The sequence below is a fragment of the Phocoena sinus genome, chromosome 2, assembly GCF_008692025.1.
Source record: "Phocoena sinus isolate mPhoSin1 chromosome 2, mPhoSin1.pri, whole genome shotgun sequence".
NCBI classification, from domain to species: Eukaryota; Metazoa; Chordata; class Mammalia; order Artiodactyla; family Phocoenidae; genus Phocoena; species Phocoena sinus.
The window spans coordinates 167,633,525-167,645,926 of record NC_045764.1 but is presented as its reverse complement, the minus strand read 5'-3'; the positions used below and the strand labels follow the sequence as shown (position 1 = coordinate 167,645,926).

The window sequence follows — 12,402 nt, the reverse complement described above, 5'->3', positions numbered from 1 at the left end:
CCCGGGGCCGTCGGCAACTCCTTCCAAGGTGCAGCCGTGTGGCTGGAACGGTCCCCCCGCCCGGGACTACAGAAGGGAGAACGCAGCACTTGGCCCCGAGAGTGGCGGCCTGCACCTCGAGCCCGGGCAACCGGGGCACCTTCGGCACCGTCCGAATGGGGTGGAGGAGGGGAGGGATTCCGCAGGGATCGAGCGCAAAAAGGGGTCTCCAGTCCTTACTCCCTTCCCGCCCCCTCGGAGAAACTTGGCGGGGGGGACGGCAGGCAAGGAGCAAGACCCTCGGGAGCTGGAGTCTGCCTCGCGGGTGGATAAATAAATTATTAAGCGCCCAATACACAATAGCCTCACTAGATGGAGACGAGGAATCACTGCAGCGGCGCTGGCGGCAGCTGCGGCGGCGGGGAGCGCGGGCGGGAGCGCAGCCCCGGGCGGGAGGCGGGCGAGCTCTGGCTCGGCTCACGTCTGTTTTCCTTTTTCGTGCATTATTTATTTCGCCTCCGCCCGCGGCCCTGCGGCCAGAACAAGCGCTCGAGGCCAGCGCCTCTAGCCGCTGCTTCTCACGGGCTGGCGTGACGGGCGGCCGGAGCTCGGGCACACCAGCGCCCCGAGCAGCCGCGCGGCGCCACCGGGGAGGGCGGGGACCCGGGGAGGGCACGCACCGCCCGCTCCAGGCGGCTAGGAGGAGACTTTCCCCGCCCTCCGCCTCCGCCTCGGCAGCCCGCCCCGGCCCTGGGCGCGGGGTGCAGCCCCTCCCGCCCCGCGCGCGGCCAGGCGCAGCCCGGAGCTACCGCGCCCTGCGCCCCGTGCGAGCGCGCCCTGCCGGGGCCCCCGGCTCAGCCGCCCCGGAGGCCCAAACCTCGCGCAAACTTTTGCTCCAGTGCCCGGCGCTCCTCCCAGGCATGTGAAGCCCCCTGGCGCCCGCGCAGTCGCCAGGGTGAGGACCGAGGCTCCGCCTAGAAGGCGGGGGACTGGGGAGGCGGCTGGCTTTAAATGGGGGCCGTCCGGCCGCTCGGGAACAGATTCTGCTGCCGGGGGGTGGGGAGCGGGCGTCTCCCTTCCTCGCGCCGAGGATCGGCTGGGGCCGCCGCCAGGCAAGGTGGCGTAAGGCCCCGGAGGGGTGCGGGCGGAGATGGAGACGCGGGGGGAGCTCGTGCCCTGAGGCCGGAGGCCGGGGCTCGGCAGAGCGCGAGGGCAAACGGGGCGCGCACTGAGGTGCATGTGTTGCAGTGTGCGCAGTGAGGGCCGGCGGGGCAGAGAGGGTGCACGCAGCGTGTACATGCAGGGTCAGCGAGCGTGCGGGCAGGAGTCGGTGGGTGTGCACGGCCGTTTCTGTGGGTGTGCACGCAGGGTGAATGGTGCCCGCCGGGTTTGAAGTGTGCTCACAGTGGGAGAGAGTTGTGCATGGCTGTTTCTGGGGAGGTGCACGGGCCTCGGTAAGCGTGCTTGGCTGTTTGTGGAGGTGTGCATGGGGCCAGGGTTTGCGCGCAGGATTCCGGGGGCGTGCACCACGACGGACTGTAAGTTCTTGGATGCCGGCCCCTGTGAGTGTGCATGAAGGGTCAGCGAGGATGCAAGCTGGAACGAAAGGCCAGACTTGGTTTACGAGGGTGCCCCAGGGTGCGGGGCGTGCCCGCCCAACCTGGACTGCTACGTGTGTGTGGGTGCGCAACCACGGTGGTGCCAGCGGCGCCCGCCTGACCCGAGCTTTGCTCCCCTGACAGTTCGCCCCGGGAGCGGGTGCCGCGGGCCGAGATGCTCCTCCGGGACCTGGTGCTGCGCCGTGGCTACTGCTGGCCCTCACTGCTGCTGCACTGCGCGCTCCACCCGCTCTGGGGCTTCGTGCAGGTGAGCGGTGGCGCGGGCTGCGCGCGCCTGAGGACCTCCTGGTCAGGACCGGGTAGGGGGTGGTTGTCACTTCACTCCCACGACCCTAGCTTCCTGAAGTCGCCCCTCTGATTGGTCCTGGGAAGAGTTTAGGAAAAGAAAGGATGCATACTCTCGCTCTGAAAAGATAAGAAACTCCTGAAGGAGGCTTCGGTCCTGGCCTGCTGAGGCCTTCAGGACAGCGCCTTGGAACAGAAAAGGCTGAGGGAATGCCTTCTTGATAATATTCTATTGCAGAAATGCAGACAAAGAAACCTTAGAGCATTTACAAAGTTAAAAAGAAAAATGATACCAAGAATATACCTTCTTTATTTCCCATCAGAGCCACTGGTAAGCTTCATATCAGCCTTCTTAAACTGGACTTCAACACGGAAGGGGTTGTTTCTTGTAGGTAGTAGAGTTGAGGATGTGGACAGGTTTTGCGAGGTGGCCACTGGGGGGGGAATGTAAGAAGGAGCTGTCGATCTATAAGGACTGCCTGAGGATGGAATCTTCACCCCGGGCCCCCCAGTCCCCAGGGCAGAGACCAGGTAGCCACCAACTCGAGTGACCTGTGTTAGGGTCAGAGAGATGGTAAGATGGGATGGTCCCTAGTCCCTCCCAGAATGCACACAGTCAGCAGTACAGTGGAATGGCGAAGAGGTGGACTTTGGTGTCAGCTCTGAATTTTGAGCCCCAGCTCTGCCCCTTACCGGCTGGGGGACTTTAGACAGTGCGCTTAACCTCTCTGGGCTCTGGTTTCTTCTTCCTCCCTGTGCTAGTATAAGTACTTGATGAGATAAAGATTACTTAGCGCAGCTCCTGAACCATAGTAAACACTAAGTGGTAGCTGGTGCTGCTATTATTGCTGTTAGTAATAGTAACGTCACTCCTCTAACTGGCTAGCCAGGCACTCTGTTGATTGCTATGTAGTCTGATCGAGAATTTTGAATCGTTTTGATCAGCATTTTTACCATTTCAGTCATTGAAATACCCACTCTGGGGTGTTTGCAGCTTCGTGTCCTTCTGTTGGCATTTTGGGGCTTGGGGACTATTCAGGTAGTTGCCCTGAGTAGGAGGTGACAGTCCAGAGAAGATGGGATTGAGCAACGCTGCTTGCCAGGCTGCCAAGGCTCATGAGCTGTCCCAAGTGACGGGGCATTGCTGGGAACCAGGGTGGTCAGTCCTGCTTGTATGGCAGCCCTGGTGACCCCTGGAGAGAACCAGGGGCTCTAATGCTGGAACCAGCCAGCTCGGGGGAGCGCTCGAGTGGAGGAGGGGCATACCCTCCTGCTGCAGCGCCGGGCCCATCTTGTGCTCTCTTCCCTGGCTTGCTTCTGTGTCACTCACGATTGTTTTCCTTTCGGAATTTGACAGCTTTGTTTAATGTGTGAAGCGGCAGTTATTAAACTCAGCTGTGCCTCCTTGGGATTCAGAATTTTGTCACTTCGAAACACTTGGGTGGTTTGGGACCAGTTTCTCTCGTTCAACTTTTAGCTGAACCTCAGGTGTTAAGCTCACGTCCTTTTTGTATTCGGTTGTTTACAGTTTTCCCTCTTCTGGGAGACTTTTTCAGCTAGTACAGAGAGCAACATGATGTTGTTAATCTCCAAGGACTGGAATTTTCTGCAGGAACTAGCAGGATAGAAACAGCAGATCCACCACCTCCCTACCCACTCCCACCACCAAAAGAAAGGATTTTGTAAAGTAGCTTCGTTTTTTAGCAGTGTCCTTCAGCCAGGCAGTACTCACACAAGCAAATGTGTGTGTGAGTTTGTGTGTGTGTATTTCAGATGCCGTTGACTCAATGCAAATCAAGTTTTGTGAAAATCAATTAGAAAAGAAATCCTCCAGGCAAGTAGAATGGGTAAAATCTTGGCTGGAGGCGCTGGAAAGATTAATCTACAGATGATAAGGACTGAGAAGTCAAGGGAAAAGGGGCTTTGGAAGGAATGGATTTGGTTTTTGAGCAAAAGAGCTGAAACCAGAAGAGAGGGGAGAAGAGGAAAAATCGAAGTGCACAAAGCCATGTGTTTCCCTTTAAGTGGAGAGAGTGTCATTTGTCACGTCATAGGAGTTTCTTGAACATAAAGAAATCTATCTGTGCTTTCATGAGCTTTTTGCCAGAAGAACCCGTCTAAGTCGTAAACATCTGGAAGGGTGAGACCAGCACAATAATTGGTGAAGCAAGAGGTCTGTGGTCCCTCAAAGCACCAGGTTCCAACCTTGAGATCAGCCCGGAGCCTCTGGCCGCTGCCTGGATGATAAGAGACTTAATCATTACAGTCCGATGACATTAAATGGCCACAAGGTTGGTGGGGGCACTCTTGAGGCTCTTCCCATTTTTCCTTCGTGTGTCTGGAATTGAGATTTTGAGCTTTTGTGATTTAGGGTTCTTCTAAGTTCACTTCCACATGAGTCCTTTTTTTTTTTTTTTTGCAAGTGAAGAGGATGACAGGCTGGCGAATTTATTAGGTGTGACAGGAGTGTGTCTCATCAAGTTACTGTGGCGCTGTAACAGTATCGAGTTACTGTCTCGATAAAAGATGCCAGAAGCCATCATCCTTGTGGGCGCCCCCCTAAAGCAATTGTCATGGAGACAGGCTCTGATCCGGGCCTGTGGGTCTCTGCGTGGCAATGAGGAGCCATCCCAGACCCAAGCGATGCCGACCCCCTGCCCCTGTGGTCAGTCATTACAGCTTCACTTATTTAGTCAGCTGCAATTATTGGGCACCTACTGTTTGCCAGGGCCCCCGTATTAAGTGCAAGGGATCTAGGGGTCCCTGCCTTCGTGGCATTGACAGTCTAGCACTGGAGAGATTGTTAGACAAGTCATAATAGGCAGGAGTGCTCAACAGGAGCAAGTAGCTTAGAAACAGGAGCTTGTGGAAGATTCAGAGGAACCTCGCGGATGCAGTGCTTCAGCTGAGACACGAACAAGGAGAAATCAGGAGTCAGGATGCAAGCGTGAGTGAAGTGTCCAGGTGGTGGAGGGAACAGCCCCGAGGTGGGAGGAGAGGGCAGGGCATTGGAAGAACACAGGTGAGGCCTCTGTTGGAAGCCACTAACATCGTGTCTTACAGTTTGGACTTGATCCTGAGGGCTCTGGGGGCCGTGGAAAGTTTTAAGAAAGAGACGACACAACCTCAGATCGGCATTTTAGAAATCTCAGTCCAGCTCCAGCACAAAGTTTGGATTCAGGGAGGGGGCGAGGCAAGGGGCACAGGGGCTGGTGAGAGTAGGGTTGCCAGATTTAGCAAATAAAAATACAGGCGGTCCAGTTCAATTTTCATATGAACAACGGATCGTTCTTGAGCATTAAGTATACCCCATACAATATTTGGGACATATTTATACTTAAACAATGTTGTTGTTTCTCTAAAACTTTACAGGGTGTCCTGTATTTTATCTGGCAATGCTAGGAGAGAGGCAGGGCTACCCAGTGGGGATGTGATGGTGTCCTGGTTTAGGGCTGTAGCACTGGGAGTGAGGAGAGGTGGATGGATTCAAGGACTATTTAGGAGGACTGGGCCAGAGAGCTACACTGCTTGGCCAGAAGTGAGAACTGGCTGCCACAGCACCGTGTCCCCCAGACCACGGTGCCAGGGACCAAATCCAGGTGACCACGGTGCCAGGGGCCAAATCCAGGTGACCACGGTGCCAGGGACCAAATCCAGGTGACCACGGTGCCAGGGACCAAATCCAGGTGACTGCAGGACCTCTCTGTGCCTCAGGACTCTGGCCCCAGGAGGACGCTGCAGAGCAGGGACAGGACGGCAGGAGATGGCAAAACCGGAATAAAAAGTGGTCACAGGGAGTCACGATACCGGCTTTAGGCGGGTCGTTGACCTCTCTGGGCCTCTGCTCTTTCTTGGTTAAGTCTAGCTAAGAGCAAGTGACTTCAGGGGCAAGTTTCTTCTCCTTGTAAGACCCCCCAGGATGTAAACCAACCAAGCCAGGCATTGAGACAAGCTCGTGGTACCGAGGTTTCCTCTCTGCTGGTCTAAACACAACACTGCCGACCCGCAGAATCCCAAAGTGGACCCAGAGCTGGGGGATGGGGTAGATCCCATGTTTCTCCACTGCTGGGCAGACAATCCCCGGCACACACTTTTACTGAGCACCAATGGAACGCCGGGCCCTGCGCAACTTTGGTAAATCACTTAGCTTTTGCCAAGCCTGTCGTCCCAGCCAGTAAGTGTGGATGATAAGAGCTACCTCTCTTGATTATCCTCATGGCGAAAGGAGAGCCTGTTTCCCACGACTGACGCAGTAGGGCTCAGAAGTCACACTTAGTCAGGATTGATAAAGCACAGACCCACCTACCTTTCTGCTCCAAGATGCTCACCACTTAGTGTGGGAGGACATTAACAGTGGGAAAAGGGCCCCAAAGGGGAGGGTTTACGAGGTGAAGAGGCAGCACTGGGCAGCTGGGTCTCATTTTGGGGGGCGTGGGGTTCAGGATAGCTTGCCTGGGAAAGCCATGTAAGAGCTGGGTTTGAAGGAGGCATAGAAGTTGGCAAGTGGATAAAGGACCTGTGTAACCAGCTGTCAGTCTAGGGAGGCTCAGCGGCCACAGGCTTGCACTGGACCAAACCAGTGAGGAGCCCCAGGGGTCCCCGCCTCGGGGAGGACAGCCCGCTCAGGCTCGCTAATTTTGTGATGACCTTTGGGTAAGCAGTTATGCCCGCTCGCATTTCAGTGGGACCGTTACACGAGAGACCACAGATGTTTAACACGCCGTGTGTGCCTGCACTTCCCCCACGTCAGCCTTGAAACTTGGCCCTGGTTTCCCTGCCTGTAATTTCATCACATTGTAATGCACTCTTACACAGATGTGCCCTTACAGCCTCGCACGAAAATAGGCCATTGTGTTGGGCCAGGTTAAAGAAACGTGCTCCCCTTGAACGCTCTTGCATAAATTGCGCCTCGGAGAGTGGGAAAGTAATGGCTTTGGCAATGGCATTGCTTGAAGTCTGCACACTTGGTAGAGCTCAGAGGCCAGCCGTTGGGAGAAGGGAGATTTTGAGCAACCGCCATGGTCTTAGAAGGTCAGAACCCAGATGGTGATGGGAGGGCCGGCAACTACGCTGGGGGAGAAGCCAGTGGATTTGCCATGACGTCTAAGGAGTTAATCATCTCCGTAAAACAACAGAAAAGGCTCACGGTCTGAGGATATGCTCTTCCCGGCGGGAGGTAAGATTGCCTTCCAGAGTTTGAAATGCAGTCAGTGGTCCTTTAAGAACACTAAAAGGTGGTGAGCAGGAGCTTCGTGGCCTCGTCAATGTCAAGTCAGGGCTGTAAATCAATCCACCGCCTGCTGCCATTCCGGTAGCCATTACCCATCCTGTTCACATCTGCCAAGTGGCAAGCGAGCAGCCGAGCCCCGCTGGCTCTCTCTGCGGGCCTGGAACACGTGCAGCAAAGGGTCTGCACTGGCCCCCAAAGGCAGGCCTTCCGTGGCTTGTTGCAGGGAAATTGGGGCTCTGGGTTTCTACTCACCAGAGATGACAGCCAGAGAGATGAACTGTGGGCATCACTGAAGTAGGGGGTGACCACCAACTCTTCCTTCATGTCTTTGAATCAGCTGTTCTCTGGACAGGCAGAAAATGCTAGGTTCAAAGGTCTATGGCACTCTGCCATAGAGAGGGATGTTGGCAGTTGGTCTAAACCAGCCATTCTCTCACTGGCTACATAGTTTAACCTGGGATGCTTCAACAAATACGCGTGCGCAGCTCCACCTGTAGAAATTCTGACTTTAACTGGCATGGGAAAAGCTCGAGCATGATTATTTTTTAAAGCTGCCTGGAGATTCTGATGTGCAAGAAGGGCTGGGAACCGCTGGGTGAACACAACCCACTTTTGCTCCCCTTTTTAGTTTACAGATGGGGAAAGTGGGACTGGTGTTGAAAGAACACCAGCCCAGGAATCAAGAGGTGTGGATTCTGGTGAATTCCAGGCATTTCCTTAGGTGTTATGATGGCGAGAGAAAAAACAAAAGGCCTGACCCCTGACCGCATAGACCTTAGAGTCCAGTGGTAGATAGGCGGCTGAGCTAGGTAAACGCCCCCATGTGGATTTCTGCCTCACAGAGTGAAATCCGGTGCCAGGAGAACCTGTAAAATGGAGGTCTGACCTGGTGGTGATGGGGGGGGGCGGTCAGAGGTGCTTCCCTGAGGAGGTGGTACCAAGCTGAGTAATGGCTCAGTGCTCAAAGGGAGGGAGCATGACCAGACGCCAGGCACCGGCAGGAGGGCTTTGAGAGCAGAGCAGAAGGCCAGAGCAGGAGGGGAGGGGGGCCCTCCCTCGCAGGGCCCTGTGGCCCCGTGATTCCCCTGAGCTGTGGGTGAGCATCCGGGCATGGCGGGGCCGGGGGGTGCAGGCAGTGTGGTCAGATGTGTTTCCCACAAGGCCGCTCGGGTGGCTCGTGCACCACACCGGGGAGGTTGCTCTGCTCCCCTTCATCGCGTGCGCCACCAGAGCAGAGGCCTGGCCGGGTAAGGTTCCTCCCCCAAGGTGGGGGGACCTTGGCCCAGATTGGACACAGAGAGGCCATCAGGAACTGTGGCCAGAGAGGAGGCGAGGGCTTGGTCCTGCACCGTAGTCGGGCAGATGGGAGAAGCGGTTAGGTCAGGTTACACAGAAGGTAAAATCAGTGTCCTGTCGCCATCTGGGTGTGAGAACCTCAGGCGGCCACTTCTCCTGCCTGGGCCTCAGTTTCCTCATTAGCACGATGGGGAGATTCTAGATGCCTCTCATGAATGCCCAAGCCAACTGCCCCGGTCCCACAGAGCTGGAAATACAACCTAGGTCTCCATCCCTGCCAGGCCAGCCCCGCGTAACACTGTTCCCTGCGAGTCAGCCCAGTTTCTGGCTCTTCCTCCTGCCTAGGTCTGGGGAGGGGTGCGTGCGTCGGGGTGGTCCCGTTTGGGCTCCCAGATGCCGCATTGGCTTCTCTCGGGCGCCCGTGCCCATTCCTGCAGGTGACACACGGGGAGCCCCGGAAGTCCTGCTCCAAGGTGACGGACAGCTGCCAACACATCTGCCAGTGTCGGCCCCCGCCCCCGCTGCCCCCGCCCCCGCCGCCCCCGCCGCCTCCCCGACTCCTCTCCGCCCCAGGTAAGTAAAGGCTCAGCTCTGGTTCCGGTTTCTCTTCGCGTTTTCCGGGGCCCAGGAAGGACCTGGGAAGCAGGTTCCCGGGAAGCCAGGAAGCAGAGGGCAGCCTTGCTTCCTTTGTAATTTTCCACTGGCCGAGCAGGAGGGAAGCCAAGACCCAACTTTTCCCTGCAGTCTGCAGAACGCCTTTCCCACAGAATGTTCCTGTGAGATGGAGAAGGATGTTTCTCCATTGGTTAATCAGATAAAAGTCAATCTCCATTTGATGAGCGGCTCTGCCTGGATTGTTCCGAAGGCCAGACCTTGAAGGGGGGCAACCATGGGCACTGGTCTGAAATACCCCTCCCATGAGCATGGTTTCATTTTTTGATTTTAATTCATGTGTAAGGGAGCAATTAGTATAGAACCGAGGTGGAGGCTCTGAGAGCAAAGTTACACGGGTGCCGTTCAGCTATTTGCAGCAAGTTCTGCTACACACACACACACACACACACACACACACACACACACACACGCATCCCCTCCCCCACCCCGGTCACTTGTTTGCCTTGATTTCATCTCTGAACAATTTGATTGCAAACAAAGGAGGGTTTCTTTAGCCAGAGATGGCTTCAGTCCTGACCCGTAGGGGTTAAGTTCCCTGCCTACAATTGCCAGTTGATAAGGTCTCTAACAAGAGATTCTGTATTTTGGTTTGATCACTCAAGTTGTGGCCTATAGAATGCCCAACCTCATGTGTGGATCCACCTCATTAAACACATCTCCGTTGAGTTATTTGGGGCATGTTTTAAATAACTTGGACGAGGCTTATTCTCTGGTAAGCCATGTTTCCAAGCTTGCCGTGTGCAGGCAGGGATGCGGCGTTCTGGTGGAATCTTTTGCAGTTCACATGTGTTTCTGCGCTTTGTCTGCTAGGCCCCCACCTGTCTCCATTCTTCCCTGACACCCGTGGCTCAGTGCTTCTCAAAGTGTGGCCCTCAGCATCGCCTGAAGCATTCGTTTTAAAGTGACCGCTGCACAGGGCCACTTCAACCCACTGAGTCAGAGCCTTCGGGGTGGGACTTAGGAAGCGGCGTCCTAACAGGTTCTGAGGTGATTCAAGTGCAAGTTAAAGTCAAGAACCTCAGCCTGCCAGGCCCTGTGCTCCCGGCCTCTGCAGGGTCCTGCCATCCCAAGATGCTCACCCTCCTTCTCTCTCCTGAAGGAATCCCTGGGCTGTACTGTAGGGCCCCGCCTCAGGCCCCTGGCCCCTCACTCCCTTCCCTTCCATGAAATTCCTTCTCCCTCCGCTATTCAAGCTCCAGGCCCCTGCTGCTTCCAGGTGTGTTTGTACCTAAATGGATCCACATCCGCCAGTTAGAGTCTGTTCAGTTCATCTTGTGCGAACCGAGCATCTGTGCCAGACACCATTCTGGTCTCTGGGATCTCTCGGCCTCAAGGAAGGCCTTCTGTCAGCAACCGACAAAAAGTGACCTGAGAGAGCACAGAGATTGTTCTCCAGGTGCATTGGAAATCCTTGAGTGGCTGGGCCAAACTACAGCCACAGTAAACAGTAACATTGACTTGGGTCTTCATAATAAATGGAATTGTTCTAGGTCATTGAAGGGGTGGTGGGGAAAGGGCATCCAGGCAGAAGGACCATCGAGAGCAAAGGCTTGGAGGTGTGACTCTATGGGACTTCTCATGGGAGGTCCAAGCCCCTCAGACTGTGAAGGGCCTTGTGTGCCTGGCCGAGTAGATCACATTTCATCCTGTGAATCGCTGTTTGCCCAACATTCCCCTATCCAAATACCTCCTGTTGTTTGCCTTATTTTTTTTCTTTAAACAGACTCACTTTTGTGTTGATACAAATTAATCTCCAAAGAAAACTTTAATAACTACCATCAGTGAAAAACCAGAATCACTTGCGTAAGTAGAAGGTGACCATAAAAACAAATGCAAACAAACCGGTGTTTTAAAGTTCTAGCCTGTCGTGAAAGGCTCTGAGCTCGAGGCCTTCTTTCTTTCTGCTAAAAAGGGAGTGCAGCAGGTGGTAGGTAGACGGGTGGCAGAGCTGGAGTAGTCCCGTGCGGAGATATTTCTCAAGAAAGAAATCAGAAGGTTTGTGAAAGAATCAAAAGGGGCCTAAGTTTCTTGTTCTATGTTTCTGTGTGTCTGAGCACCAGGTCCACGTGTCATCCAATACCAGCTCACTTACCTGCAGGGACACACGCCCCATCCTTTAGGAAACTCTACTCTGGGCAGCGATGAGCCCACGAAGGTATTAAGCAAAGAAGTGACACGATCCCACACTGTCTGCTTCAGAGTCAACTTTCCTGACCATGTGGAGGGTGGATTGGGGTGAGCTACCCGACTGGGGTAAAGAGGGGACCACTGAGATACTTCAGGCCCCAGACCAGCCACGAAGGCCTGAAGCCAGGTGGGGGGCTGTGGAGAAGGGGAGGCGGGTGGCCGTGCCAGGTGTGAGGGTAAAGAGGCCTCCTGTGAGCTTGAGGCCTGAGGGCACTTCCGGGTTAGAGGACAGCAGGTGTAGTTTGATTCTATGGTAGGACTTTTTCAGTTACAGGTAGCAGAAACCCATCTTGAAGTGGCTTAAGTGATGCAAAAACTAGAGAGAGCTGTTCGTTTTTCGGCTCATGTATTGGTATATTCCAGCAGCAGGTCTTATATGATGACGGTACTGGGTTTCCGTGTCCATCTCTCTTGTGATTTCTCCCGGGTCACCTTTTCTCTCAGGCAGGCCCAGTCTCTGTGGCTCCAGGATTCCATCAACCTTACAAGTTAGTAATCTCCCTACAAGGAGAGCTTCTCTTTCTCAATCATTCAACTAAAGACCCAGGGCTGACTTTCACTAGACCAGCTTGAATCACATGCCCATCCTTGAACCAATCATGATGGCCCACGAGATGGAATGTGCTGATTGGTCAGGCCTGGGCCATGTGACCACGGTTGACAGTTGAGGCTTATGGATAGAGGTTAAGAGGGTGGTGGCTTCTGAAAGGAAAATCCAGGTAAGAGGGGTTGTAACCCAAGGATGAAGACGTGGACACCGGGCAGGAGGAGAGTGGATGCACCCCACAGCCATGGGGTTCCTGGCAGATTAGACCAGTGGCAGAGAATGTATTTTGTACACTGTCTTGGTCCTCACTGAGCTCAGCCCAGAACCCCACACACGAGTACTGCCCGGTAATGTCAGACAGAGCTATGGCCACATCCACAACTTCTGCATATTCTTTAATCCCTGAGGAATTAGCCTCTCCCAGAGGGCACGGGGCTTCAGCAGGTGTGCACGGAGCTCCCCAGGTGCTGGCAGGGGCTTGGAAGTCAGCCATGATCAAGAGAGGAGCAGCTCCTGCCCACAGGGAGCTCACGGTACGGTGGTCCATAATCTGAAGAGGGTGTGTCTAGGAGTGTCCTTTCCTG

At 54.9% G+C, this 12,402-nt stretch overlaps 1 protein-coding gene across 2 annotated transcripts in view; it reads left to right on the top strand.

Moving 5' to 3' along the window:
* The first annotated feature begins 796 nt into the window (after nt 1–796).
* PRIMA1 (proline rich membrane anchor 1) overlaps nt 797–12,402 on the top strand; it is a 60,043-nt gene continuing 48,437 nt past the window's right edge. The window contains exons 1-3 of one of the 2 annotated variants that reach the window (XM_032623914.1): nt 797–934; nt 1,722–1,845; nt 8,847–8,982. In XM_032623914.1, coding sequence (XP_032479805.1) covers nt 1,753–1,845; nt 8,847–8,982 — 229 coding nt within the window. In that variant the 5' untranslated portion in view covers nt 797–934; nt 1,722–1,752. The remainder of the gene's footprint in view (nt 935–1,721; nt 1,846–8,846; nt 8,983–12,402) is intronic. The other variant, XM_032623913.1, reaches the window with a different exon arrangement.